Source organism: Theobroma cacao, chromosome 3, assembly GCF_053813885.1.
Source record: "Theobroma cacao isolate CCN51 chromosome 3, ASM5381388v1, whole genome shotgun sequence".
NCBI lineage: Eukaryota > Viridiplantae > Streptophyta > Magnoliopsida > Malvales > Malvaceae > Theobroma > Theobroma cacao.
In genome coordinates this window covers 39,563,593-39,588,050 of record NC_142641.1, presented here as the reverse complement: position 1 = coordinate 39,588,050, position 24,458 = coordinate 39,563,593, and the positions used below count along the sequence as shown (strand labels likewise).

Below are 24,458 nucleotides of genomic sequence, written 5' to 3'. Positions count from 1 at the left end.
CAATTAATAATTTATAATAATAATTAAAAACTATTGCTCCACAAAATTAGTACTGCTCCCACCTTTTGTTTTTTTATCAGTTGAGTATTTATTAATTTGCATTTCCGCATATAAACTCTGAGACGGCTACGGCCAAGGACGCTAAACACCTGCCCAATCAACGTTTGACCGTGGGCCACCTTAGTTGCCGAGTTAAAGCCCACATACTGGGGCACTCAAACCCACATAAATTGGATCGGGTAACACCCGCGTTGCCCGAATCCGGTACCAATATAAACTGCTACCAGTTATCTAGGGTTTCAAAGTGTTGCTTCTCTGCGTTTTAGTGCACCTGCAATAAAAACCGAAAAAAGGGCTAGCCTTGCCTTTGCTTTTCGCTTCGCAACCATGGTACGTATATGCTGTCTCTCTTAACCATTTCTACGTGTATGCGTAGAAGTATATACATGACTGAAGTTGTTCTTTTCTCCTATGGTTAGATTATTCCAGAGAAGAACCGTAGAGAAATCTGCAAATACCTCTTTCAAGGTGCATATTTCTCTTCATTTTTCTTGTAATTTATCCACTAAACTTTATTGGCTTCCTCGTCTTTTAATTGCTTGATTATTGGTTAGAAAATTGAGCTTAGTTTTGAATCTTTTAATTTGTTTTTATTGTGTCTAATCTCATGTCCATTTTTGCTGATGAGGAAATGAGTGAGTTTTTATTTATTTTGTTTAGAAGCCATTCTCAGATAAGCTGGGATTTTAAGCTTTTGTTATGTCCATGTTTCTATCGATACCTTAACAACCAAGCGGATCTCAGTAGATGGCTGTTTCGTGTTTCTCATTGACAATTTGTTGTGATTTTGTAGAGGGAGTTTGCTATGCAAAGAAGGATTTCAATCTTGCGAAGCACCCCGAGATCGATGTTCCCAATTTGCAGGTGATTAAGCTGATGCAGAGCTTCAAGTCCAAGGAATATGTCCGTGAGACATTTGCTTGGATGCACTACTATTGGTACCTTACTAATGATGGGATTGAGTTTCTCAGAACTTATCTCAATCTTCCATCAGAAATTGTACCTGCTACTTTGAAGAAATCTACAAAGCCCCCTGGTAGGTTAGGTGGCCCACCTGGTGATCGCCCCCGGTAATGCATCTCATGATTGTCACAGTGTTATATCTATTGTTCCTTGGATTTTGTTTCAAATTTGATCTATTTTTTCTCTTGGTTTGTTTGTGTGAATTGTAAGTGATATATTTTACTTTGTCTGAATTTTAGGGGTCCACCTCGCTTTGAAGGAGACCGTCCAAGATTTGGTGACAGAGATGGATACCGTGGAGGTCCACGTGGTGGTGACTTTGGTGGTGACAAGGGAGGTGCCCCAGCAGATTTCCAGCCATCCTTCAGGGTAAGTTCAAAATTCAAAATTTGGCCTAAGTGTTTAAATGGATTCAATTTATTTCTATGTAATTATTGATTTCATTTTAAGTGTTTTTTAGTGTAGTTAGAGTTTATGCCTGATGTTAGTATGCATCAAGAATTTAGAGTCCTACATGATCAGATTGATGTTTTCTTGCTGCGTAAGTTATATTTTGCATCTGGGCAAGAGTATAAAGATAATCTGTTAATTTAAAGATATATTTTTCTTGAGTAATGTTGTTTGTCTTTGTACTGACTGAAATTTCTTCAGTTGGTCAGAATTAATTATGTGAGGAATTTAGGCTGATGTTTTAGATACAAGGGTTTAGCCCTGGTTAAGAGCAACCTCAACGTGGAATTTGTTCAGATTTGTTAAAGATTAGCAAATCGACATGTGCTGAGTGCGTCTTACGCATTATTTACTTATTGGCAGTAAGCTGTTTGAAGTGGAGTTCAAGCTTTCCTTGTTTATAGGGAACTCTATTTGCCCTTGTTATTAGAACTTAAAGCGATGTGCTCTGTTTTTAACTAGAGATCAAATTTTCACTTATGCTTGGTACGGGTAACTAACGGCTGCTCACATTTATGATACATTTTTTCTTTAACTGTGAAGGGTTCTGGTGGAAGGCCTGCCTTTGGTCGTGGCGGTGGAGGCTATGGTGCTGCACCATCAGGTTCAGGTTTTGCTTGAAGTGGGTTGTACTCAAAATCTTAGAACTAAAATTTTATGCCTTTGTTCCTCTAGTGTGCTGTAGCCTCAATACAATATTGAGCTTGTTATGAGATCTACAATTTTGTATTTTCGTTTAGTTTGGCCTTTTATGGAAAATGGAACTCTGGTCATTTATTACTTATTTTTGTATTATGACATAACATTGTTGCAATGTCTTGGTCCATGGTTTATAACAAATTTGCTTTTCCAAATAAGTGCTGCTGGAAATTGATGCCTGCGTTACTGATTAAAACGGAATTGTATTTTGAAGACGTCATATGAATTGAGAAATACTGAAAACTGTTACCCCTAACCATGTCGCTTACACTTGTTTACCATCGTCATCTCAAAAAATAGATAAGTAGCTGAGAGGCAATGGATGGCAGGTTGATTTTAAATCAGGCCTCGAGTCAATGTTTGGGGTAGGTCGGTGAAGGACTTCCAATTTCAGTTGGGTTTATCTTGTCGTACCATTCAACTTTGTAGTAGTGGTAATTTTACTCAGGTTCAGGTTTGGTTTGGTCTCGTTTATGTTGGACCTTTTCTTTTGGCACAAGGCAATTGCGAACTTTCAATATGATCGAAGGATTACATGTCGAATTATTTGCCTTAATTCTGCAGGCAAGGTTCCCATCCTCATGCCACAGTATAAGAGAACATTTTGAAATTAAATATGCTCGGCAAACTTATCGGTTTTGAGAAAAAACAGATATGAAGAACCCTTCGATATAACCAAACAAGAAACGGGTAGACGTGTTTTATACTTGAAAGACAAATATAAGACGAGGATAATACTTCCTCGGACCAGACCAGACCCCTCGATATAAAGATTTATCATAAGTTCATAACGGGAAAAGACGTCTATATCCACCACCCAATCAACAAAATTACCCAAATTTTGAAGAAAACATAAAAATTAATCTACTTCCTCCATCTTGCTTGCTTCGGCATCACACTCCTCCAGAGCAGGCATGTCAGCATCGTCACCACCGGTCTCATCCTCATCGATGCTCAGACCCAGCTTGAGCATTCTGTGGATGCGTGCACCGAATGTGTTTGGATCATCAAGGCTGAACCCAGAGGTCAAGAGAGCAGTCTCAAAGAGCAACAGCACAAGATCCTTCACCGACTTATCATTCTTGTCGGCCTCAGCTCTCTTCCTTAGCTCTTCCATGATTCCATTGTCAGGGTTGATCTCCATAGTCTTCTTGCTAGACATGTAAGAGCTCATGCTGCTGTCCCTCAGGGCTTGGGCTTTCATGATCCTTTCCATGTTAGCACTCCAGCCATACTCTCCAGTAACCAGACAACAAGGAGAGTCCACAATCCTGTCAGAGACAACAACCTTCTCCACTTTGTCTCCCAAGATATCCTTCATAGTCTTGCAGAGATCCTCAAAAGACTTCTTTTTCTCCTCCTTTTTCCTTTTCTCTTCCTCGCTCTCATCTTCAAGCTTCAAACCTTCCTTTGTGGCTGATACAAGTTTCTTGCCATCATATTCCTTCATCTGTCCAACAGCATATTCATCAATGGCGTCAACCATGAAAAGAACTTCATATCCCTTCTTCTTGAGTTTCTCCAAGAATGGGGAGTTCTCCACTGCCTTCTTGCTCTCACCAGTGATGTAATAAATGTCTTTCTGGCCCTCCTTCATTCTGGTGACATAGTCCTTCAAGCTTGTCAACTCATCACCACTCTTGGTTGAGTGGTATCGGAGAAGGTCAGCCAGCTTAGCCCTGTTTTGGCTATCTTCATGAACACCCAACTTCAGGTTCTTTGAAAAAGCTTCATAGAACTTGTTGTAGTCCTCCTTGTTCTCAGCAATCTCATTGAACATCTCAATGCACTTCTTGACAAGGTTCTTCCTAATCACTTTCAAAATCTTGTTCTGTTGTAGCGTCTCACGAGAAATGTTGAGTGGCAAGTCATCAGAGTCAACAACACCTTTCACGAATCCCAGGCACTCGGGGATAAGCTCCTCGCAGTTGTCCATAATGAACACCCTCCTAACATAGAGCTTGATGTTGTTCATCTTCTTCCTAGTGTCAAAGAGATCAAATGGAGCCCTCTTCGGAACAAACAAAATAGCCTTGAACTCAAGCTGACCTTCCACAGAAAAGTGTTTGACAGCAAGGTGGTCCTCCCAATCATTAGTCAAGCTCTTGTAGAAAGAGGCATACTCCTCCTTAGTTATCTCCTCTGGCTTACGCAACCAGATTGGCTTCTGCTTGTTAATGAGTTGCCACTCGTGAGACACCTCCTTAATCTTCTTCTTTTTTGATTTAGTCTCCTTCTCCTCGTCAACATCCTCAATATCTCCTTCCTCCTCTTTCTTGGGTTCATCATCTTCGTCATCGCTAATCTCTTTCTCAGTTGTCTTCTCAGTCCAGAGGTAAATTGGATAGCTAATGAACTCAGAGTGCTTCTTCACAAGGTCCTTGATCCTCCTCTCCTCCAAGTACTCCAGCTGTATATAGAATCCACACTTAGTAAAACTTACAAAGTCTAAACATTGAACTTGTAAACTTCTAATGGGCAATAACATCTACCTGATCCTCCTTGAGGTAAAGGGTCATTTTAGTACCCCTACCAAGTGGCTCTCCATTCACATCCCTGGTGACAGTGAAGGAGCCACCAGCTTGGGACTCCCAAATGTACTGCTCGTCATCATTGTGTTTTGAGGTCACTATAACTTTCTCAGCGACAAGGTAAGCAGAGTAGAAACCAACACCGAATTGACCAATCATGCTCACATCAGCTCCAGCCTGCAGTGCCTCCATGAACTCCTTGGTTCCAGACCTTGCGATTGTACCCAAGTTGTTCACCAAATCTGCATACAAACAGCTAATTACGGGTCAAATGAAAAATCCCTGGCAGTATAATTACGAAACAAACAAAAAATTATTTCAGAATATAACCTCAATTGAATCTAAAATAAAAGGAGAATACGTATCGACGTTACCTGCTTTCGTCATGCCGATACCACTGTCAATGATGGAGAGGGTCTTGTTAACCTTGTCTGGTACAAGCCTAATGAAAAGCTCTGGTTGAGCATCGAGCTTGCTCTTATCAGTCAGGCTCTCAAATCGAATTTTGTCCAATGCCTGTACCAAGATCCATAATAACGACCATCAAGCCTCATCCAAGGATCATAATTCCTAATCCACACACATAGCCGTACATTGAACTTTTCACACTTCTAAATAAGAAACCGCATCTCACGTAAAATTGATTCTGAAAATTCTCAATAGGAAAATATTCGATAAATAAATTTGTCTTTTAGTATAAAAGACAATTATTCACCAGTAATAGGGAATCGTTAAAGAACAGAGCATTAGGCCTACCAGGAAATTTTCTTTCTAAACATTCAGAATGCAATCTATCGAGAAAAATTTAGCGTATAGAATTTCCTTCCAACCAAACAAACCATTACAACATATATAAGGACATGAGCATGAAAATTAATTAACAGGGTACGAAGAGAGACGAAGAATACGTACATCAGATGCATTGCTAATAAGCTCACGAAGGAAAATCTCCTTGTTACTGTAAAAAGTGTTGATGATCAAACTCAAAAGTTGGTTGATCTCGGCCTGGAAGGCAAAGGTCTCTGCATCAGCCATCTGCACGTCCGCCATTTCCTCGCACACCAACTAAGCCAAACAGAGAAAGCGAAGGGAAAGGGAGGAAAAAGAAAACTAGAGCTTTGATCAACTGATACTTTGCTTAAAAAGAGAGAACAATCTGAATATAAGATATTATACTTGAAGGTATTTATATTAAAGGGACCTTCTGGTCCCTCCTTCCCCATTAAGTTAGCGAAAAAAAATATAGATGAGCGGGGTTCTGGATTGTTCTATGAATTGGCTCGGTTATTTTGTTCATTTTGCGAGTCAACAATGTCAACGGTGTCGTTTAGTATGTAATTTCTTTGAATCTGGGGTTTGGCTGAAGGCGGGATTTAGGAACTGCGTCATTTTATTTGGATTCGAGAACATTCGACCAGCTATGACTATCTGGAATGTTCCAATCACGTAACCGTCTAGGCTGACCCAGTCCTCGCACGGTACACTGGTGCTAAGAATAATAATTGTAAGCAAAACAAGTATATGAGTTATGGAATGTGTTATAATTTACACTAATATATAAGGTATTATCTATTTTGACTTCAAGTTAATTTTGTTAAATTTCACGATTTTATTTCACAAAAAACATGTAATAGATTAAAAATGATGTGAACACTCTCATAAAATAAAAATGATGTGAATGTTAAAATTTTTTGTTATGTGGACTACTATTAATTAGTAATTTTGATTTAATAAAACAGATTGATAATTTAATTATTATGAGATAAAGCATAATAACCTAATTAAAATTAAAATAATCAGTTAATGATAAGCTTTACATGTCTAATTAGATTAGTGTGGTTTGACGGTTGCATAGGTCTTGACCTAAGGCTTTTACTAGGGTTTATTTTATTATATATCTGGTTAAGTTCTTTTTTTTCTTTTAACGCACGGTATTTAACCATTGAGAGGCATCATAAATGGGAAATGTGAAGAGGAAAACTCAGCTTTAAACATAAATTCTTTGTTGTTTCGATGGGAGTAATGGCTATTTCAAAGGTTCAATTAGGTACACAACATTAATTAAATAATTTGGTGTTCGAATCTTTACACAAATTTGTAATATATTATTTGTTTTGACTTGGGTTTAATCTTGTTAAACTTCACGATTTTATCTTATACAAAGCATCTCACAGATTGAAAATAATGTGAACACTTAAATACCTAATTTCACAATTCTCCGTCACTCCAACAAGTCACTCTGACATAGTGACATCCTCTTCTAATACCTTGGAGTTTTTGGTTTTTAACTACATTATTTTGCTAATACCCTAGAGTTGCCTCACATATATATCAATTATCATATTTTATATAAACTTGAGATATTGTTTGTTTCAACTCATTAAGTCTTACTGTTTTGTCTCATAAAAGGTATCTCACAAGTTGAAGATAATGTGAACACTTAAATACACAATTTCACTTTACTATACAATCAATGTAAAATTCAGGAGTTTGAGACTGTGATATAATAATGAGAGATAATTGAATTTTTTTTTTTTTGGGAAGATAGAACATATTAAATCCCTTATTTCCTTGCTTGTGATTTGACATTCAAAGTCTTAATCTTTTATTTAATAAGAAAAAGAGAAGACTAAATACTCAAATAAGTTATTGAACTATGTCAAAAAAAGTTAATTCAATCCTTATATTTTAATTGCATTTAAATAAACCCCTTAACTTTAATTTTCTATCAAATAAACCCTTCTCCCTAATCGTTGATTAACTTTTGTTTATTAACAATACACATGGTACTTTTATACCACATAATTTGCCACATAACAAGTTAACGTGGCATTTTAATTATGTCATTATCATGTGACAGATGATGTGACATTAAATATTATTGATTAAGATTTATGTGCTTACTGTTTTACCTAGACACATGTCTACAAATATAATCAACAGCAGTGGATTCAGAATTTTGTATAAGGAATGATTAAAAAGTAACCATATAAAGTCATGAATCAGGTCAATATTCGATTTAGAGTAAAAAATTAATCATTTTTGAAATAAAATTAAATTATAACATAAAATTTCAATAACAATTTAAATATAATTTTTCAAATTCATCAATATAAATAAATATAAAATAAAAAAATTAATATAAATTTTCACATTATACATCGTAAGTTATACTCATGTGCTTTCATATTTTCAAATTCATCAAAAACTAAATTTGTATCAATAGTCTTATCCATCCCTGCCACCGCTTTCCCTCCCCCACTAGAACTAATCAGACTTTGTTCCCTCATCGGTTGCAACTTATTGGGTTATATACTTATACATTTCTTAAACAAAATAAATAATTCTGTATACATTAAATCAAATTTTCTTGGTTCAAAAAATATTTGGATGAACGACATGATTTATTCAAAATCACATTATAATTATTATTTTGATTATGATACACGATCCGAGAGAGGATATTGGTGGGAAATCTTTATTATTATTGCTAATATATATATAATAATCATAATCTTTGAAATGTACTTCGTAATGACATATCAAGGTGTGCTGTTAACTCATAATCACGTATATTTACATTCACATGCATGTTGAAAAATATTTACATGTACAATGTTTTAAATGTGAACAAGAGGTGAATTGTATATTTACGAAACTACATTGTTGAATTTTTTTAAAATATTAAATTTTACGAGTTGTTATATTATTTATATATATGTGCATGTATGAGAAGAAAATGCAAAATAATATATCTTAATAATATTACGCATTAGTTAACAAATTTATTATATAAGTAAAATTTATTAATTGTAGTTGTGTTTTAAGAAAAGAGATTTGTGAGAAAAAGATTTAGGTTTTAAAATTAATATAGTGATTGTAAAGTACTTAAAAAAATATTACTTTTCAATTATAAGTATACTTAATTTAATGGTTTTATTATATTTTGACTGAATAGTGAAATTCAGTCACTTAGATGAAAAGATAAATTTCAAATTAATTCTTATATCATTTGAAACGTAAAAATATATTAAACATTTGTTAACTTCTATATAAGGTTAGTGCTCATTTCAGTAAGTGGTAGTGTGAGAAACGAAGTCAAAATTTGTTAGCCAAAATCTTTGTTTCCAAAAATAAAAAAGGATCACGCCTTTCCTTACTCTATCTCGATTCCTGAGCTAACGCAACACCTTAAAGCCTTTTCTACCCCGCAATGGCAAGTTTCCCAGGCTAAGTGTAGCATGAAATGAGAATCCTTCACATAGTTGTCAGCAAGTCGTACTTTTATTGTTTTTGTTTATACTACTTACTAAATTTATTTATTGTTTCGTACAAACTTTTATTGTGTTTTCCCTTACAAAATATATACTTAATTTTTTTTATTTCATGGGTGTCAATAAAAGCTAGTATTAATCTTCCAATATATCTCATTAAAAAATGCCATCCTAGGTCTTAAAACAGGAAAGCAATAACTAATTAGTGTATTTTCTTTTTTTGGTATATAATTTTTTTTATAGTAGTACCGTACAGCCCTGTTCGGTAAGATATTTTTTAAGGAAAATACTTTGAAAATGAAAAAAAGAAAAGGCAAAATAGGAAGGAAATTATCTGATGCAACGCGGTGCAAAATTGTTGGTGACTCAATTACCTGGTTCTCGCACATGTGATCTCAAGTCAACCAGCGTTAGTTGACCAAATAGCAACTGCGCATTTTGGCATTATCCCCAAGAATCAACTGTGCAGCTGCAGCCGCCTCCGTCCGCTCTCTTCAACGAGTTCCTCCGCCACTCTCTTAACAAATTGGGAACCCGCAAAACATTCCGATTTTCAAGGCTCGCTCCAATGAACGGCCATGGCCTCCAAATCGTTTAAGAAGAAGACTAACAGCAAGCGATCTGGCTCCAAGTCGGCCGCCTCGATGGCCTTTTCCAAGCACTGGTATCTCAGAAGAATCTTCACTGCAATATCGATTATTTTGCTTGTTTGTGTAATTGTTGTTTTGGGAGTTTCGTCAAACACTTGGAATAAGTTATCGTCCGTTAATCACTCCCTTCACTCTTACGGCTATGTAGTCAATGAATTCCCTCACGATCCCAATGCCTTCACTCAGGTAAATCCCTAACGGAGGAATTGTTTTCCTTATTTTAGCTTTTCCCACTATTTTTTGAATTGAAAATATTTTGGTTGTTTGCTTTTCAGGGCCTTGTTTATGCAGGAAATGATACCTTATTTGAGTCAACTGGTCTTTACCGGCACGTGAGTTTTTTGCTATACATATACATTGTTGCTCGCGGTGGAATTATGGATTTGCAGTTTTGTAGATCACCTTGCATTGTTCTGCCTGGTGCCTTTAGTTTTGTTTATGGTTGAATTTGAGTGATATGTGTAAATGATTACCTAACCTCCTATTTCTTCGCACTGTTTCAGTCATCGGTTCGGAAAATAGCTCTTCGGACTGGAAAGGTACAGAATAGATCCTTGTCTTTCGATTTGCGTACAAGCTTGTCGACACTTGTTTGATTTTCCATTTGCATCATGAAATCAACAAGTATTAGTACTTTGGAAGTGAAACTTGTATACAATAAGATTTATTGAGAAATGTAACAAAAAATGGAGTTATATTTATTTGAAAGCTAGTTAAGTGAAAAATATTTAATAAATCCTGGATCTTAAACTGAAACAAACCATATTTTCCAATTCAGAGTTTATTGTTTATTGGGTTTTTTATATGTACAGGTTCAAATTCTTCAGAAGATGGCTGATTCATATTTTGGAGAGGGTTTAACTCTTCTTGGTGAAAGGTTTGTTTTAAGGAATTCTGCTGTTACACTTGGGCACTTGTGTTTGTCCAAAACAATGAGCTCCTTTCTCCTTTTTCTTCGTCTTCTTCCAGCCATGTTTCTCCTTATTATTTAAGAACATGCTTCTGCCTCCAAATTGGTTTTTGAATATTTCTGAAGTTTAATGTACTTAAAGATCATTTTTTCAGTTGGTGGGTATTTTATTCTTACTTAGTAGATTGTTGTGCCTTATATGCATTCAATTGATGTTTATGCTCTTCATCTACTTTGATTTTCTGCTTGATAATTAGCATGGTATTTGTTCATATGGTCTCTGCATTTTTGGATTTTACATATGACTTTTTGCTTGTATGTAAGACTAATGTAATAGTTCTCTTGTCTTTTTGTAGGCTGTTCCAAGTAACTTGGTTGACGAAAATTGGTTTCATATATGACAGAAAAAATTTGAAGAAAGTTTGTGCTTCCAGTCTCTACACCATTATCCTCTTTGTTTTGGTTGTTTAATTTGTATATCATGATCTGAAATAAGCATATTGTGAGCAACTGAGCATGCATAGTTTAGTGTTATAATACATTTTTATTAAGTATTCTATTTCTGTACAAATATCACTGTTGGGAAGTCACTTATCTGCTTGGAGGATTTTTGGTTTTTTTTTTTTCCTTTTTTTCATTTTACAACATAGGTATTGAACCTAAAGTGTTGCTGGACTATGTTTTGGGTAGCCCATTGCTGTACTGATATTACACTGAATTCTCAGCCTATTTAATATACGCTGTCATGAATTTTAATACAACTCCTATCAGGTATCTACTTTCACTGACTTAATCAGGGTCAGTAGCTTCCTAATTGACCTCTGTTCTTGCTCTTGCTTGTCCAAATGTCATCTTGAACAATGTTGCCTCTTGTTTTTTTTTTTCTTTCCTTCCCACCTTTCTCTGCATGTTAACACTGATTTTTTGTGTACGATACAATAAAAATCATCATTATGTCTGTATCTCATTACAAATGGCTTACATCATTCTTTGCCATCTCATTATCCAATCACATTTTACTTGCTTATTATTTTGAACTAAACTGCATTAAGTGCTTGCATTATGTTATTTCTGTGTCCATAATGGTTTTACTGTGTAATATAATACTCACTGCAGTCAGAGCAATTTACACATGAGATGGATGACGGTTGGGGACTGGCCACTGATGGCAAAATCTTATATGGAAGTGATGGGACTTCAACACTGTATCAGATGGATCCCCAGACACTAAAAGGTTTCTTTTGCACACACTTTCAGTATTGATTCTAAATTCCCCTCCATTTGCAGTTTTCAACTTTGGTATTTTTGGAGCATTTCACTAGTAGATATGAGTGTCATTTACTAGCAGTAAATAATGAATATTGGTACCCATTATTATTTACCCTCTTTTAATAACTGCATTCTCTCCTTTACAATATGTTGCAGTCACAAGAAAACATGTCATCAAATTTAATGGTCAGAGTGTACGCTACCTGAATGAATTGGAATATATAAATGGTGAAATATGGGCAAATGTTTGGCAGGTATGGTTTTGTAATTTTCAGACTTTATGTTTGGGGTTCATGTAGCGTGGAATTTGTACTTAATTTTGTTGGGATTTCATTATTGTCTGGAACTTGGTTTGCTTAGTGGTTTCCTTTGCATGATGATTTGTATATCTGGAGAAGAAAAGATTAGCTGTTGACTTGAGATTACTTCCTGAAGTCTACTTTCTCCTCGTGTAGACTGACTGCATTGTACGAATCTCACCTAATAATGGTACAATACTTGGATGGATTCTTCTTCAGACTTTAAGGTATAGTTTTCCTGTTTATTTGGCTAAGTTTTGTCTCTAATCAAATAATTACTTTTTTTTGTTAAGAATCAAATAATTACTAATTAGATCTTTGTGCTGTTTGTTTGTTCCTTTTTGCAGGCAAGGATTAATAGCAGCTGGATACAATGTAAGCATTTAATCAGAAATATTTTTTTAATGCTGCTTGTGGTACAAGGAAGTCTCTGCATAATTTCTTTCAAGATGATAGACAGGGAGGGGAAAAAATATGCTCTTTAGGCTAGGCTTTCTGCTTATTTTAATTTTATCACCAAATGTTTACATCAATTCATCAATGCTTACCTCTTCGCAGCCTAACTCATGTATTTCAAAATTTCACTGTGTTTTAGGGTATTGATGTTTTAAATGGCATTGCTTGGGATAGCAACAATAATCGGATTTTTGGTAAGTTTGAACTAGATTTGGCAGACAGAATATCATCAACTTCCCTGTTTCATACAGCTTACACGTGTGATCTATCCATTTTTCATGACCATTTACGTATATATTGAAGCTTTTTTTTTTTTTTTTTAATGTTTTCTTCTAGTTACTGGAAAACTCTGGCCAAAGCTTTATGAGATCAAGCTGCATCCTGCACAGAAACAGTATAATGATGATGTCATTGAGCAGCTCTGCTTGCCTTGAAAAGCTACCTACACCCCCAAGGGCTGGGTTCAATACATGAAACAAGAATTAAAAATTTTCCATTTCAGTACAGGTTGATTGGAAATTTCAGATATATTCATACCTGATTGCTAGAGTCTTTTATCGTAGAATTTGTTTGTCCTGTTTGGTCGAGAATAAATATTGAGTATTATATATGTACAGAACAGTGTAATAGGTCATCACATCCCAAATAAAAAGATTTTCTGTTTGGATTCACCATTCTTCAGACTTTGTTTGCGTTTCCTCGCTGGCTTCATTATCAGTAGTATTAATTTTATGTTTACATTATGCACATGGTGCCCATTAATTAATCAAATCACAAATAACATCGTTTCTTTTACAAATGCAAGATGTACGTCTTTCCAATGCCAAACGAGAGAGTAAACAAATCGGGTCTCTTCTGACTTCTGAACAATCAAGTTCAGAGCATGGCGATTCGAGGGGTGACGCAACTTAGTTAAATAATGCCAGAGTGAATGAGTGATCTTCTTCCGAGTAATTCTCCATTTTGGTGCAGATGCTAGAGCAATCATCTGTAGCCTTGCTCTGCCATCTCTCATGTTACTTTCAGGTTGTTACGAAAAACTACGTTAGATAACTTCAACCTGTGGAAAAGGGTGGGGTTATTTAGGATGCATGTGATAACTTCGAACATGTTGAAAATGGCGGGTTGGTTAGGGAATCAATGGCGTCCATAAGAAAATGGAGGTCAATGTGAGTTGGCATATAACTACTGGTTAAAGTTGCGCGGAAGCCTTAATGATTTTCACACCATATCCATAAATTGACTCCCGCTAGTTAGTTGGCACATCAAGATTTTTAAAATATTAAATTGAATCAACCTCTTCCCTTACAACAGCTCCTCCAGCAGCTAAAATCCTGAGTTTTAACTCGATTTTAATTTTGTTCCTCCTCCATGACGCCGACACTACACTAATTCGACATCTCTTTCTTTCTCGCTAAGCAGCATGTCATCAAAGGTTTCATATCTAAAAGAAAAGCTCCTGAAGCATACCTCATTTTTCGGTCTGCGATTATGAATCTAGATAGTTGCATTCCTGACCTTATTATAACAAGGGATCTATTTAATAATTAAAATATAATTTACTAGAAAAATTTTTTCAGAGTAAAATATTTTATAAAAAAAATTAATATTTTTTATTATTTGGATAAATTATTGAAAACATTTTCTTTGAATCATCATGCACTAGTAGAGTTATTTAAGTGTTAAGATGATAAATAGGAGCTATTATAAAAGTTGGTGTTATTTGGTTTAAATAAAAAAGGACATGAAAATAGTAAAATCAATAATGACATATTCTAAAATATTTAGCCATCTTATTTTTGTGCCATGTGGAGCAATAGTTTTGTGTGAAGCTTCAATTAATTGATGTGTGGGTTGGTTGAGTTTGGAGGCTTCCAGTTGTGGGATTGATCTTTCTAAACGTGTGGACTTAAGACGTTCACGTTTGTATTTTTTATTTTTGAATTTTTCTATTTCTCAGTATGATCTTCATTATCATTTCTATTTCCTTTATCAATTCTTCTATCTCACCTAAGTTTATAAATTTTTCTATTAATTCCGTTACCTTATTCTCAATCATAAAGTTTCAAACAATGAGTACTTTTTTAAACTTGTGAAACCATATTTGTTGAGTTATAGGTTTTGAGGATGAGCCACATATTGTTGCTGAACCGTAAGATTTAAATAGTGGAAACTAGATAGATGCATGGCTTGTCAACTTGATAATAAATCCTGTTAATTGCCTCACACCTCTTTTGCATCCATGTGGGTGTGGATCATTTTTCTCCCCTACTGCCACAATACTTTCACCATCTTCTCTATATAAAACCCAATGGTTTTTTTGAATAAATTATTACTTTTGATGAAAAATAATTTACAGCAATTAAATTGTTTGGATCCAATTAACAGGTGTTTATAGATACCAATTAAGTATGCTCATATCTAAGTAATTTATTGAATGATTAGTACAATACAATTTTTCATACGATGTTCAACTATTATAGTTAAAAAGTAAGCATTAATTTTTTAAAAAATTTTTGTCATTACTTTTTTACCATAATTGTGTAAGATATTTAAATGTGTATTCACTATAAAAATATCAATATTTATCAATTGGATAAGACACCCAAAATCTATTCTTATATGTATTCAATAAATTGATGGATGATTGAAATATTTTTTATTATAATTATTAGTAAAATTTATTTAATTATAAATAAAAAATTTAATTGTATTGAATGATTTCATTTAAAAAATATTTTAATTTTAATAATAATGAATAATTTAAATTTTAATATTTTAAACTAACAAATTTTAAGTTAAATATTAATATATTTTTTATTTTTTTAATATTTTAAATTAAATATTTTTAGAGCGCAAGCACTTTTGTAATCAATGATTATTTTTTTCATTGGCCTGTAAAATATTTTACACTTAAAATAAAATTTTCATCCTTTAAATAAATATAGGTACAGAATATATTTTTTCTCATAACAAACAGACTCAAGATAATCCCACAGCTCCCGCTAGTTAGTTGGCATATCAAGATTTTTAAAATACACCCTAGACTCTAGCTAAGATCAACCTCTTCTCTCTCCTCCGGCAGCTAAAATCCTGAGCCAACACTACAGTAGTTCCACATCTCTTTCTTTCTCATTAGACAGCATGTCATCAGAAGTTTCATATCTCAAGGAAAAGCTCCTGAAGCATACCTCCTTTTTTGGTCTGCGATTATGGATGCTGATAGTTGCATTCCTGATATTATTCATTCTTCTGGTTTTCTTTATCATCTCTCTTTGTGTTATCTATTGTCGTCGTCGAAGATCCTACAAGCAGGCCCCCTGCTGCCTACCAAACCCCATTGCTCCCAGGCACAATTATCACAGTCCTTACAGCACTTCCTCACTCAATAGGAGGCTCCTTCCGCTTAACGTTTCGAAGACCGAGACGAACATGACAAAGCCAGAGCTTGAGGTAATGTTATCTGACCAGTTGTCTACTCGTGCTAGCATGACAACTCAAGAGAGTCTGCCTGATTTGGAGCACTTTGCCAAGTGCTCGCCTGCGGTATCAGAAAACTGGACAGGTAACCACTTCAGTTTGAGGGAGGCTGAGATCGTCACAAATGGTTTCGCGTATGAGAATTTAATCGGGCATGGAGATTATGGTGTTGTCTACCGCGGCGTGTTGTTAGATCATACACGAGTGGCAGTGAAGAGGCTACTGAGTAACAGGTAGATAGTTCTTGATCGATTCTAATCATTGCTATTTTTTATGGTGTATATCAATTAAACCTACTGATCATGTGACCATCAGTGGCCAAACCGAGCACTTCTTAACAGAGGCAGAGGCAATAGGTAATGTTCGACACAAAAATCTTGTCAAGCTGCTAGGATACTGCGTGGAAGAAGGTTACAGGTATTTTTCTTTCATGTGATTCAACGAATTTGAAGTTGTTATCTCACCCAATTTGGTAATGGTGATGCTTCAGACCCCTTATTTTGGTTTTCTGTTTCATTAGGATGCTTGTATACGAATATGTTAATAATAGTAATCTGCACCAGTGGCTCCATGGGTCCCTAGGGCAAACCAGGCCTCTTACCTGGACAATACGTCTGAAAATTATCCATGGAATAGCAAAAGGGTGAGTTCTACTATCTGAAACTAGGTCAGCTACTCTGTTTTAATTCTAATGATTATGAGCCTGATGAGGCAGAGGATCAAATTATATTCATATACTTGATGAGATTATGTTTTGGCAGATTGGCATACCTCCATGAGGATATTGAACCACAGATTGTGCACCAGAACGTTAAGGCTAGCAACATATTATTGGATCATCAATGGAATCCTAAGATCTCCGATATCTCACTTTCTAGGCTGCTAGGTCCAGAGCACAGCCATGTAACCGCTCATTCAATGATCAAGCTAGGGTCAGCTTATTTGAATTCAAACTTGTCTTACTCATTTTCTTTGAGACTATACATTCTGAATTGAACTTGTGAAATGTGATATAATTGGGCAATTTTTACGTTGACGGCCATGTTTTAATTTGCCTGAATCTCTAGGTATGCCGCTCAAGACCATGATTCTATCAGATTGTGGGATAAGAAGAACGATATTTATAGCTTCGGAATACTTATCATGGAGATCATAACCGGAAGGACCCCTGTGGATCATAACCAACCCCAAGTACCAATCTCTAATCTCAGCATATTTTGAGCATTGTATGAAGCTTGTGTCCTTAATTTTGAAAAATGGAATTTCCTAATTGCAGGTTTACTTGATTGACTGGTTAAAGTCCATGGTCGCAAACAAGAAAATTGCACATGTACTGGATCCTAAGATGCCAGAAATTCCTTCTATAAAGGAACTGAAACGGGTTACATTGGTCGCCCTACGATGTGCTGATCCAGATTTAGATCATAGGCCTCGAATGGGACAAGTGGTTCATATGCTTGAGCCGCGTGATCTGTTGCTCAATGATGTAAGAACAAACTTTTATCTTCCAGAAGTTGAGATGTCACATTCTGCACCTATTGCTGTCTTGTCCTTCTGGCTGCCTATCTATTCAGTTTTCCTCGTATGTCATAATGCAGGAACGTCGCGCCAGGAGAGAGGCTTCCCTTCGAAATCACAGGCAAGATAGCCAGACGTCTGAACAGGACGGGGTTGCCTCTGACATGTGCGCAGGCAAAAGAAGCTACAATCATTACGAGAAAAGGATATCTATACAACACGCATAAAAACGATTCACCGTTGACAATCCGACGTAGGGAACTCCAAAGACTCTTTTCAGATTTTCCTTCTATCTGATAAAAGCTCATCCATACAACATTTGTTCTTCTGGAGTGATCTTCCTTCACTTTTGAAGTAGAATGCAAACTTTAGTGCAACGTTTGTATGGTTGTAATTGTTCCAAAGATTTTTCGAGATGTTATGATGTGAGAAAATTCAACTCAACTCTTTTGAGCTTAAAGAAATGTAATCAACTTTCTTGCCAATCACCCAATATGAACTTCCTCATACTTTTGTCTTATTGGTTAGAGCATTCTCACAATCTCCATATCAAGTTCGATACTATAGTAGAAAAGATGGTAAGGATATAAAAGGTATGAGATTATAAGCATTAAGAGTCAAGTAAATTATAACGATTCTCAGAACTTGCCGCTGATAGAACAAGTTTTCAACATGACATCTTCAATGGGCAGCCTATCCTCTGGGAAGGGACAATCTATTTCCTTCACAGGCAACAAATTACATGGTTCAGGGGTCACACGGTTGGTAACTCCCTGAACATTAGTGCAATTCCACTGCAACTCCTTTGGCTTATTAGTCAGTTTGATATTCACATTTGAAATGCAAATATCAGTGAAAGGATCCTTTTCGATTCCTTCCAGTCTTGCCGAATAGGTGACATTATCGGCCACAACGTCTCTGTAATTGATTCCTTTGATTACAGGAAAGGCATTTGGGTCAAAGCCGGGGTCTGGATGTGAGCCATAAGAGCCTGTCATCCAGAACACATACTTCATTGTATTCAATGTCATTCTTCTAGCATAAATGTCTTTAACATAGGCTCCTCTTCCCACGGCAGTTTTAATCCTCACTCCAGATTGGGTATTAATTGCTGTAATGTCTTCAGCTCTTACATCTTCGATTCCTCCAGACATCTCACTTCCAAGAGCAATGGTGGCACTGTCAGGAGAAATGCAGGTGAACCTTCTAATTACTAGGTGCTTGGTTGGCATGTTGAATTTGATTCCGTATTGGTCCCAGCCACTTTTAACAGCTATGCAGTCATCTCCTGAGACTACAAAACTATCTTCGATTCTGGTGTTTGTGCATGAATCTAGAAAGATAAGAAATAGCAGTGTGGCTCATATCAACTGTTACAAATTTGTAAAATTTCATTCCTTTATTAAGAACAAAGAACTTGTGAGTGCAAACAAACCTGGGTTTATTCCATCTGTATTAGGAGAATCAACTGGTGCAAGAATGGTTAAGTGTTGGATGATCACATCACTGCAATTTCACATTCGATCAAAACCAAAACAAATATCGGAAAAATCATTGTGATGATGTGGTTTCACTGGCAATTAAGTGTTTATATGGACAAAATATACCTGCTGTATATGGGATGGACGTTCCATGATGGGGAGTTAATCAATGTCAGATTCGATATCTGGATCTGATTGGAATACATGATTTCAATCAGGTAGGGTCTGGTTTCATTCAGTTTATCCTCCTTGAACTTCTTCCACCAATATGCACCTTGGCCATCGATGGTGCCATTGTTACCTTGTGTTACAAGCCGAAAAATTTCCCCATTAATTAGGTCAGGGTTGGTCGAGGCTTGATGCTAAGATTTAATTGCTGTAAGGTGATAGGTCATAATTTTTAGTTACCTGTAATGACAACATCTGTGAGGTTGGTGCCGAAAATAAGACTGCTGAACCTTCCATCAGGGGCATCTCTTCCCCTCCCATAAGAAGGCAGAACAGGAAGAAGAGGCCACTCTGATTCGTCCTGCTTGTTATATTGAAAGATTATTCGAAGTAAAATCAAACAAGATAAATGGTGATCACTTTACTTTTAAACAAGATAAAAACTAGATTATGCATCTCCTTTAATATTCTTGAAATTTGTCTTAAGGAAACACTATAAAGATCATGAAAGTCTTAGCAGAACGAGAGTGTTCTGGTCCTCAGCCATTTGAGTTAGTCTAATATCTGTTTTCCAACTCCACACTTCTGTAATGTTAGGTAGCAATGACCTAAAGATCTTTGACTAAAAGAGGAGGCTGGTAGTTTTATGACCTAAATGAAAGCAAAATTGACGGTATATCATATTTATAACACCATAGAATTTCCAAAAACAAAAAATCATAGAATTTTATTTTTCAAAAAAGAAAACCATCATAGAATTTCAAGAGCAGAAAAAAATTCAAAAATGTAGATGGTATCTTCAACCTGAAACAACCAATTTTGTCGAGGTAAGTTGAAAAATCCTTCATATTTCAAAACTCAAAGTAAAATTGAAGACAAATGGCAGAAATAAATAAAAAGCTAGATAACTTAGCGGGTGAGAATATCAGCTCTTAAAAGTCTAACGTATGCATCCGTGTAAGTTCTGGCGGGTAAACGAGAATTTGATGGCTAAAAATTGTACCTGAGCCCCAAGAATAACAGCATCCTTGTGAACAAAGAGGGTGAAATGGCTGGTGAGATTGAAGCTCCCTGTTAGCCATTTACCTGGCGGCACGATAAGCTGTGCACCACCATCCGCCGCAAGCTGGCTGAGATTCGCAATTGCAGCTTTAAACGCCTGCGTGTTGGATGTTTTACCGTCACCGACCCCACCAAAATCTGTCAAAACCGCAATGTGCTTACGACAATTTAGAGCCGGAAACTCGATGGTCTCAGCATATCGGACCGCACAGTATGCTGCCACACTCGAACTCAGTAATCCCAATAAAATTATGGCTGAGATTAATGTCTCAATCGCCTAAAGAAAAGGAGACAAGTTTGTGTCCTTGTAAGCTATTCCTCTATTTTCAATCGATCGATCAGAACAAAACGATTCGAAAAACAAGGAAAAATCAACATTTTCTCACCAAAAAAAAAAATCGAAACATGTTGCAAATAAGAAACATGAATCATATAAACTTAGAATTATGTGATTTGGCCCAGAAAATAACTGAAAGAGAAGAAGAGCAAACGGCATAGAGATACATTACTTGGGATTTCCTTGACAACTCCATTGCCGAAAATTGAAGGTAAACCTGTCTTCTTTGCAAAACAGAATTTATAAGGAAGAGGTTGTAATGTACAATTAAGGTAACCAATTATGACAAAATCATTGATTATTTGGCATGGCAGTGAGAATTAGCTAAATAGAGCAAAAATTATAAGGATGCCAAATATGTAACGGTAACTGAAATATGTCATGGCTATAAAAGACGACGTGCAAGGAAACTACAATGCAAAACCTGCGTACGTGCATCTCCTTTTTGGCTATATCTGATCGTCGGTTGTATCATGCTTGCATGGATAAGAGGTCCCACTTTTGAACTGGGTTGGTACATTTCTTTAGCCGTTGGATCTAAAAACACTGACGTGGCATGCATCAAGTGTCCTGCGGATTGACCAAGGAAATTCTGGTCCGGTTCTAATGGGACCCGCTATATCTTAGATTTGGACAAATAATAAAAGTATCTTCTAATCACATTGTTTTTTGAAATGCCTGGATAATTTCATTAACCGGAAGGATAGAAACTCCTTCATCCAAAAACAAAGGAAAACCGAGGGAATATATTCTAATTAGATATGGTATGATTCTTTATTTAAAAACCAAAATTCTTAGACTACTTTGGTCTGCCAAAAATACCATTAATCGCAAGGGAAAGGATGATGATTGTGATAGACCTATAAAAGATAAAATCAACTACTTCGCATAATTTCTGCTTGCTAATTTTTCACATTATAAATTTTCAAATAAATCAGTTTTTTTTTTTTAATTTGAGAATAGTAAATTGAAACTCTGCTTTTTAAATAAAGAATCAAATAACAATCAATGAATTACATACTTGAATGTAAATCAATTTTAATTAATTATAATCATTTATTTTCAATTTTACTAGTACATAAATTTATTTATTTTTATAACAGAATCATCCGCATGGGTATATATAAATTCTCCACAACTCAAACTCAGCCCACTCCCATGCGTTGCACAGCCGTGTAAGTTACAAAAAGATACTCCTAAAATTGGTGGAAAAGGAGATCATAGCTAGAGTGCCATTACCAGCGTTAGGATCTTAGCTTTATCCCATCTTGTAGAAGATAAATGCAGCGGATTGCTTATCTCCTAACGATATAAGGCAGCCGTTTCCTTTTATGTTATTCATCGCCATTGACAAACCTTAACCAAGCATGCATGTCTCTGGAATTGCTTGCAAACTTTCTTAGCAAAGTCGTGCCGATCGAGCTTTCCACATGTATACTTTCCTTTTGTTTGTGAGATAAAATGATCTCTCGTTTTTATATGGAAATTGCTTGGGATTTCATGTTAAAGATCAAGTATACTAGTGTATGTATATGGGCTCAATGAACAAACTTCGGAAGCCTTGTTTTAATTAGCTACTACTTGGGAGGGAAATAAGTGGCACACAAGGCCCATGCTTGTGAATTGAATAGCAAGAGAGTGATGAACGACTAGCTACTTTATGTTCTAGAATAGCTAGAATTTCAGGGGATAAACAAGAAATTGATATAAGTCTGTGGCAGTATGGATGCGGTTGTTATTGTTGTTTTTTTTTTTTTTTTTGAAAGACAAGAATTTTTATTGTAGTTTCGGTGAGTCAAAGTTAAGAAGAAACAAAGATAGATAAAAAAACAGCAACTCCAAAGAAAAAATAGAATCTCATATAATGAAAATTACAGAATGAAAAAAATTGTTCGCAATAGGTAGGATCCTTCTTTAACTAACTTGTCCGAAATAAAATTTGCCTTTCTAAGTATATACTAGAAAGATGAATTAATACTTCAAGACTCTTAATATGATTTGAAACATGTTTCATTCATCAAAATATGGGAGTGATTATTAGTCTAAAAAATAACATTACTAGAATTATTTTCAACAATGAAAGAATGAGAAGAGACGTGGAAGCGAAAAAAATATAACTTTCCATAATTGTCATAAGCTTAGAAAAGTTTGAGTCGTCCACTACAATGGACTTACAAAAGATTCCTTTGATGACTCCTGTATGATGGTGCGGAACACCACCAAATGTTGCAAGATCCAGCTTCCCAATTGCAGACTTATTAACATTTAAATATCTTAGAACCCACAGACGGATAAGACCAATAAGAGAGGCAAACTTTGATAAGAAAAGCTGCAAATGATCGAGCCGCTTACTTTCAAAAAACATTTATTTTTGAACAGCCATAACAACTGAGAATTATGTAAACAAATATTTTCTAAATGTCATTTTCATGTGAATGTATGGGAGTTATTACGAAATCTTGACATCATTTAATCACAGTTACAAAATTTCAACTGAAATCAGATTTATTAAGGAAAACTTGATTTATTCAATTGAAATATTTAAAATAATTTTGATCAATTTATTATGAATTGAAATTTTGAAAGTCAACATTTTGTGATAACTCTCATGAAGTTAAGTCTAAGTGGGATCAACACTCTCCTCACAATTGAAAGTTATGGTATTCCCTTATCAAGATAAATAACATCAATTCTTTTATGTTGGATCAACACAAAAACATAGCGCACTGACTGGCTTGAAGGTTTTAAAGAATAGATGCATCTGAGTACAGAAAAATGATGAGGTCAAAGGAATTGTTGGGATGAGGAATACTAGAACAGAGAAATCCCCTGTCAAAAGCAGACAGAAAAGAGACACAATCCATCATCAAAGCCGATTCTTACAGCTGACTGTACATTACTCAAACCAATCGCTATCACTAATATAATATAATTTATTCTGAACTTACAAAAGGAAACAGCATGTAATATATCTGATACCCAGTGATCGTCAAACCTACACACACACACCAAAGTTCACAATTTTACTGAACAAGAACACACTTTGAAGCACCTGCTGCTGTGCCCTTATTTGTAAGAAACGCAAATCACAGCCAAACTGAATCCTCATCAATATATAGAGTGGAATAATAATTTGGCTGGAAGCAGCGTTACTTGTCTCCAAACAAGTATCCAAGAGATGAGTCCCCTCCCGGCGCTGACTGAACCTTCGTCGTCGGGCGGTCCTGAAAAGAAAGTAGATTGAAGAAAGAGGAAAAATTTGTTGAAGAAATGAAAAAGTTTACATGTTGTTGAAATCGTCCAAGCTAGATCACTCACAGTAATGAAGTTGCCTGAGTTTTGCCCTTGAGCTCTGTGATAATTGTTGGTGACACTTGACTTCTTGGAGGAATTGTTTGGGGGTTTCTTAGTGGTGTTATCATCATCCCAAGGGGCTTTGATGGGAGTTGAGGGTGCTAGAGTTTTGCTTGGCTGCTCATCAGAACCAAACAAGTATCCAAGTGAACTCTGACCGCCACCATAGCTTTCACCTCTTCTCATGTTTGCTCTAGCTAGTTTTAGTTTCTCTCTTAATTAACCTATGTCATCAGTTCAAAGGATATAAGCTAGTATATATATTTGTGGCCAAGTTGTGTTTGTATTGACAGTGGCGACAGAGCCGACAGAAGCCACGTTAGAGCATTTTTAAAGAATATCAAACAGAAAGAAATTTTTAATAGTTAAAAAAAATTATATATAATTTAATTTTTATTTATTTAAAAAATTAAATAAATTCACAAAATATTGAATATATAAAAAATATATATATTAACCAGTGTCATATATATATATATATATATATATGATCGAAT

At 35.4% G+C, this 24,458-nt stretch overlaps 6 protein-coding genes across 6 annotated transcripts; 3 read left to right on the top strand and 3 right to left on the bottom strand.

Moving 5' to 3' along the window:
* Positions 1-244: 244 nt before the first annotated feature.
* Positions 245-2,287, top strand: LOC18605635 (RNA binding Plectin/S10 domain-containing protein). Its single transcript, XM_007038754.3, has 5 exons — positions 245-390; positions 480-528; positions 854-1,130; positions 1,263-1,392; positions 2,017-2,287. Exons 1-5 carry the CDS (start codon positions 388-390, stop codon positions 2,092-2,094), a joined length of 537 nt encoding a protein of 178 aa, XP_007038816.1. The 5' UTR covers positions 245-387; the 3' UTR covers positions 2,095-2,287.
* Positions 2,288-2,844: 557 nt separating this feature from the next.
* LOC18605634 (heat shock protein 83) lies at positions 2,845-5,897 on the bottom strand. Its single transcript, XM_007038751.3, has 4 exons — positions 5,616-5,897; positions 5,078-5,219; positions 4,665-4,945; positions 2,845-4,582 (listed from the first exon to the last, which is right to left on the bottom strand). Exons 1-4 carry the CDS (start codon positions 5,751-5,753, stop codon positions 3,032-3,034), a joined length of 2,112 nt encoding a protein of 703 aa, XP_007038813.3. The 5' UTR covers positions 5,754-5,897; the 3' UTR covers positions 2,845-3,031.
* A 3,462-nt stretch (positions 5,898-9,359) lies between these two features.
* QC (glutaminyl cyclase) lies at positions 9,360-13,232 on the top strand. Its single transcript, XM_007038749.3, has 11 exons — positions 9,360-9,813; positions 9,903-9,959; positions 10,131-10,166; positions 10,440-10,504; positions 10,894-10,957; positions 11,654-11,771; positions 11,963-12,060; positions 12,262-12,332; positions 12,453-12,480; positions 12,701-12,755; positions 12,898-13,232. The coding sequence occupies exons 1-11, from the start codon at positions 9,556-9,558 to the stop codon at positions 12,993-12,995; spliced, it is 948 nt and encodes a 315-aa protein (XP_007038811.1). The 5' UTR covers positions 9,360-9,555; the 3' UTR covers positions 12,996-13,232.
* A 2,316-nt stretch (positions 13,233-15,548) lies between these two features.
* Positions 15,549-18,042, top strand: LOC18605632 (putative serine/threonine-protein kinase At1g01540). The gene is made up of 7 exons (XM_007038748.3): positions 15,549-16,274; positions 16,357-16,458; positions 16,562-16,684; positions 16,803-16,973; positions 17,109-17,232; positions 17,318-17,527; positions 17,640-18,042. The coding sequence occupies exons 1-7, from the start codon at positions 15,706-15,708 to the stop codon at positions 17,784-17,786; spliced, it is 1,446 nt and encodes a 481-aa protein (XP_007038810.3). The 5' UTR covers positions 15,549-15,705; the 3' UTR covers positions 17,787-18,042.
* Positions 18,007-20,803, bottom strand: LOC18605631 (putative polygalacturonase). The gene is made up of 6 exons (XM_007038747.3): positions 20,780-20,803; positions 20,212-20,547; positions 19,449-19,569; positions 19,167-19,341; positions 18,995-19,065; positions 18,007-18,892 (listed from the first exon to the last, which is right to left on the bottom strand). The coding sequence occupies exons 1-6, from the start codon at positions 20,801-20,803 to the stop codon at positions 18,198-18,200; spliced, it is 1,422 nt and encodes a 473-aa protein (XP_007038809.2). The 3' UTR covers positions 18,007-18,197.
* Positions 20,804-23,416: 2,613 nt separating this feature from the next.
* On the bottom strand, positions 23,417-24,221 carry LOC18605630 (protein SPIRAL1-like 5). The gene is made up of 2 exons (XM_007038745.3): positions 23,926-24,221; positions 23,417-23,831 (listed from the first exon to the last, which is right to left on the bottom strand). Exons 1-2 carry the CDS (start codon positions 24,145-24,147, stop codon positions 23,757-23,759), a joined length of 297 nt encoding a protein of 98 aa, XP_007038807.2. The 5' UTR covers positions 24,148-24,221; the 3' UTR covers positions 23,417-23,756.
* Between the last annotated feature and the right edge of the window lie 237 nt (positions 24,222-24,458).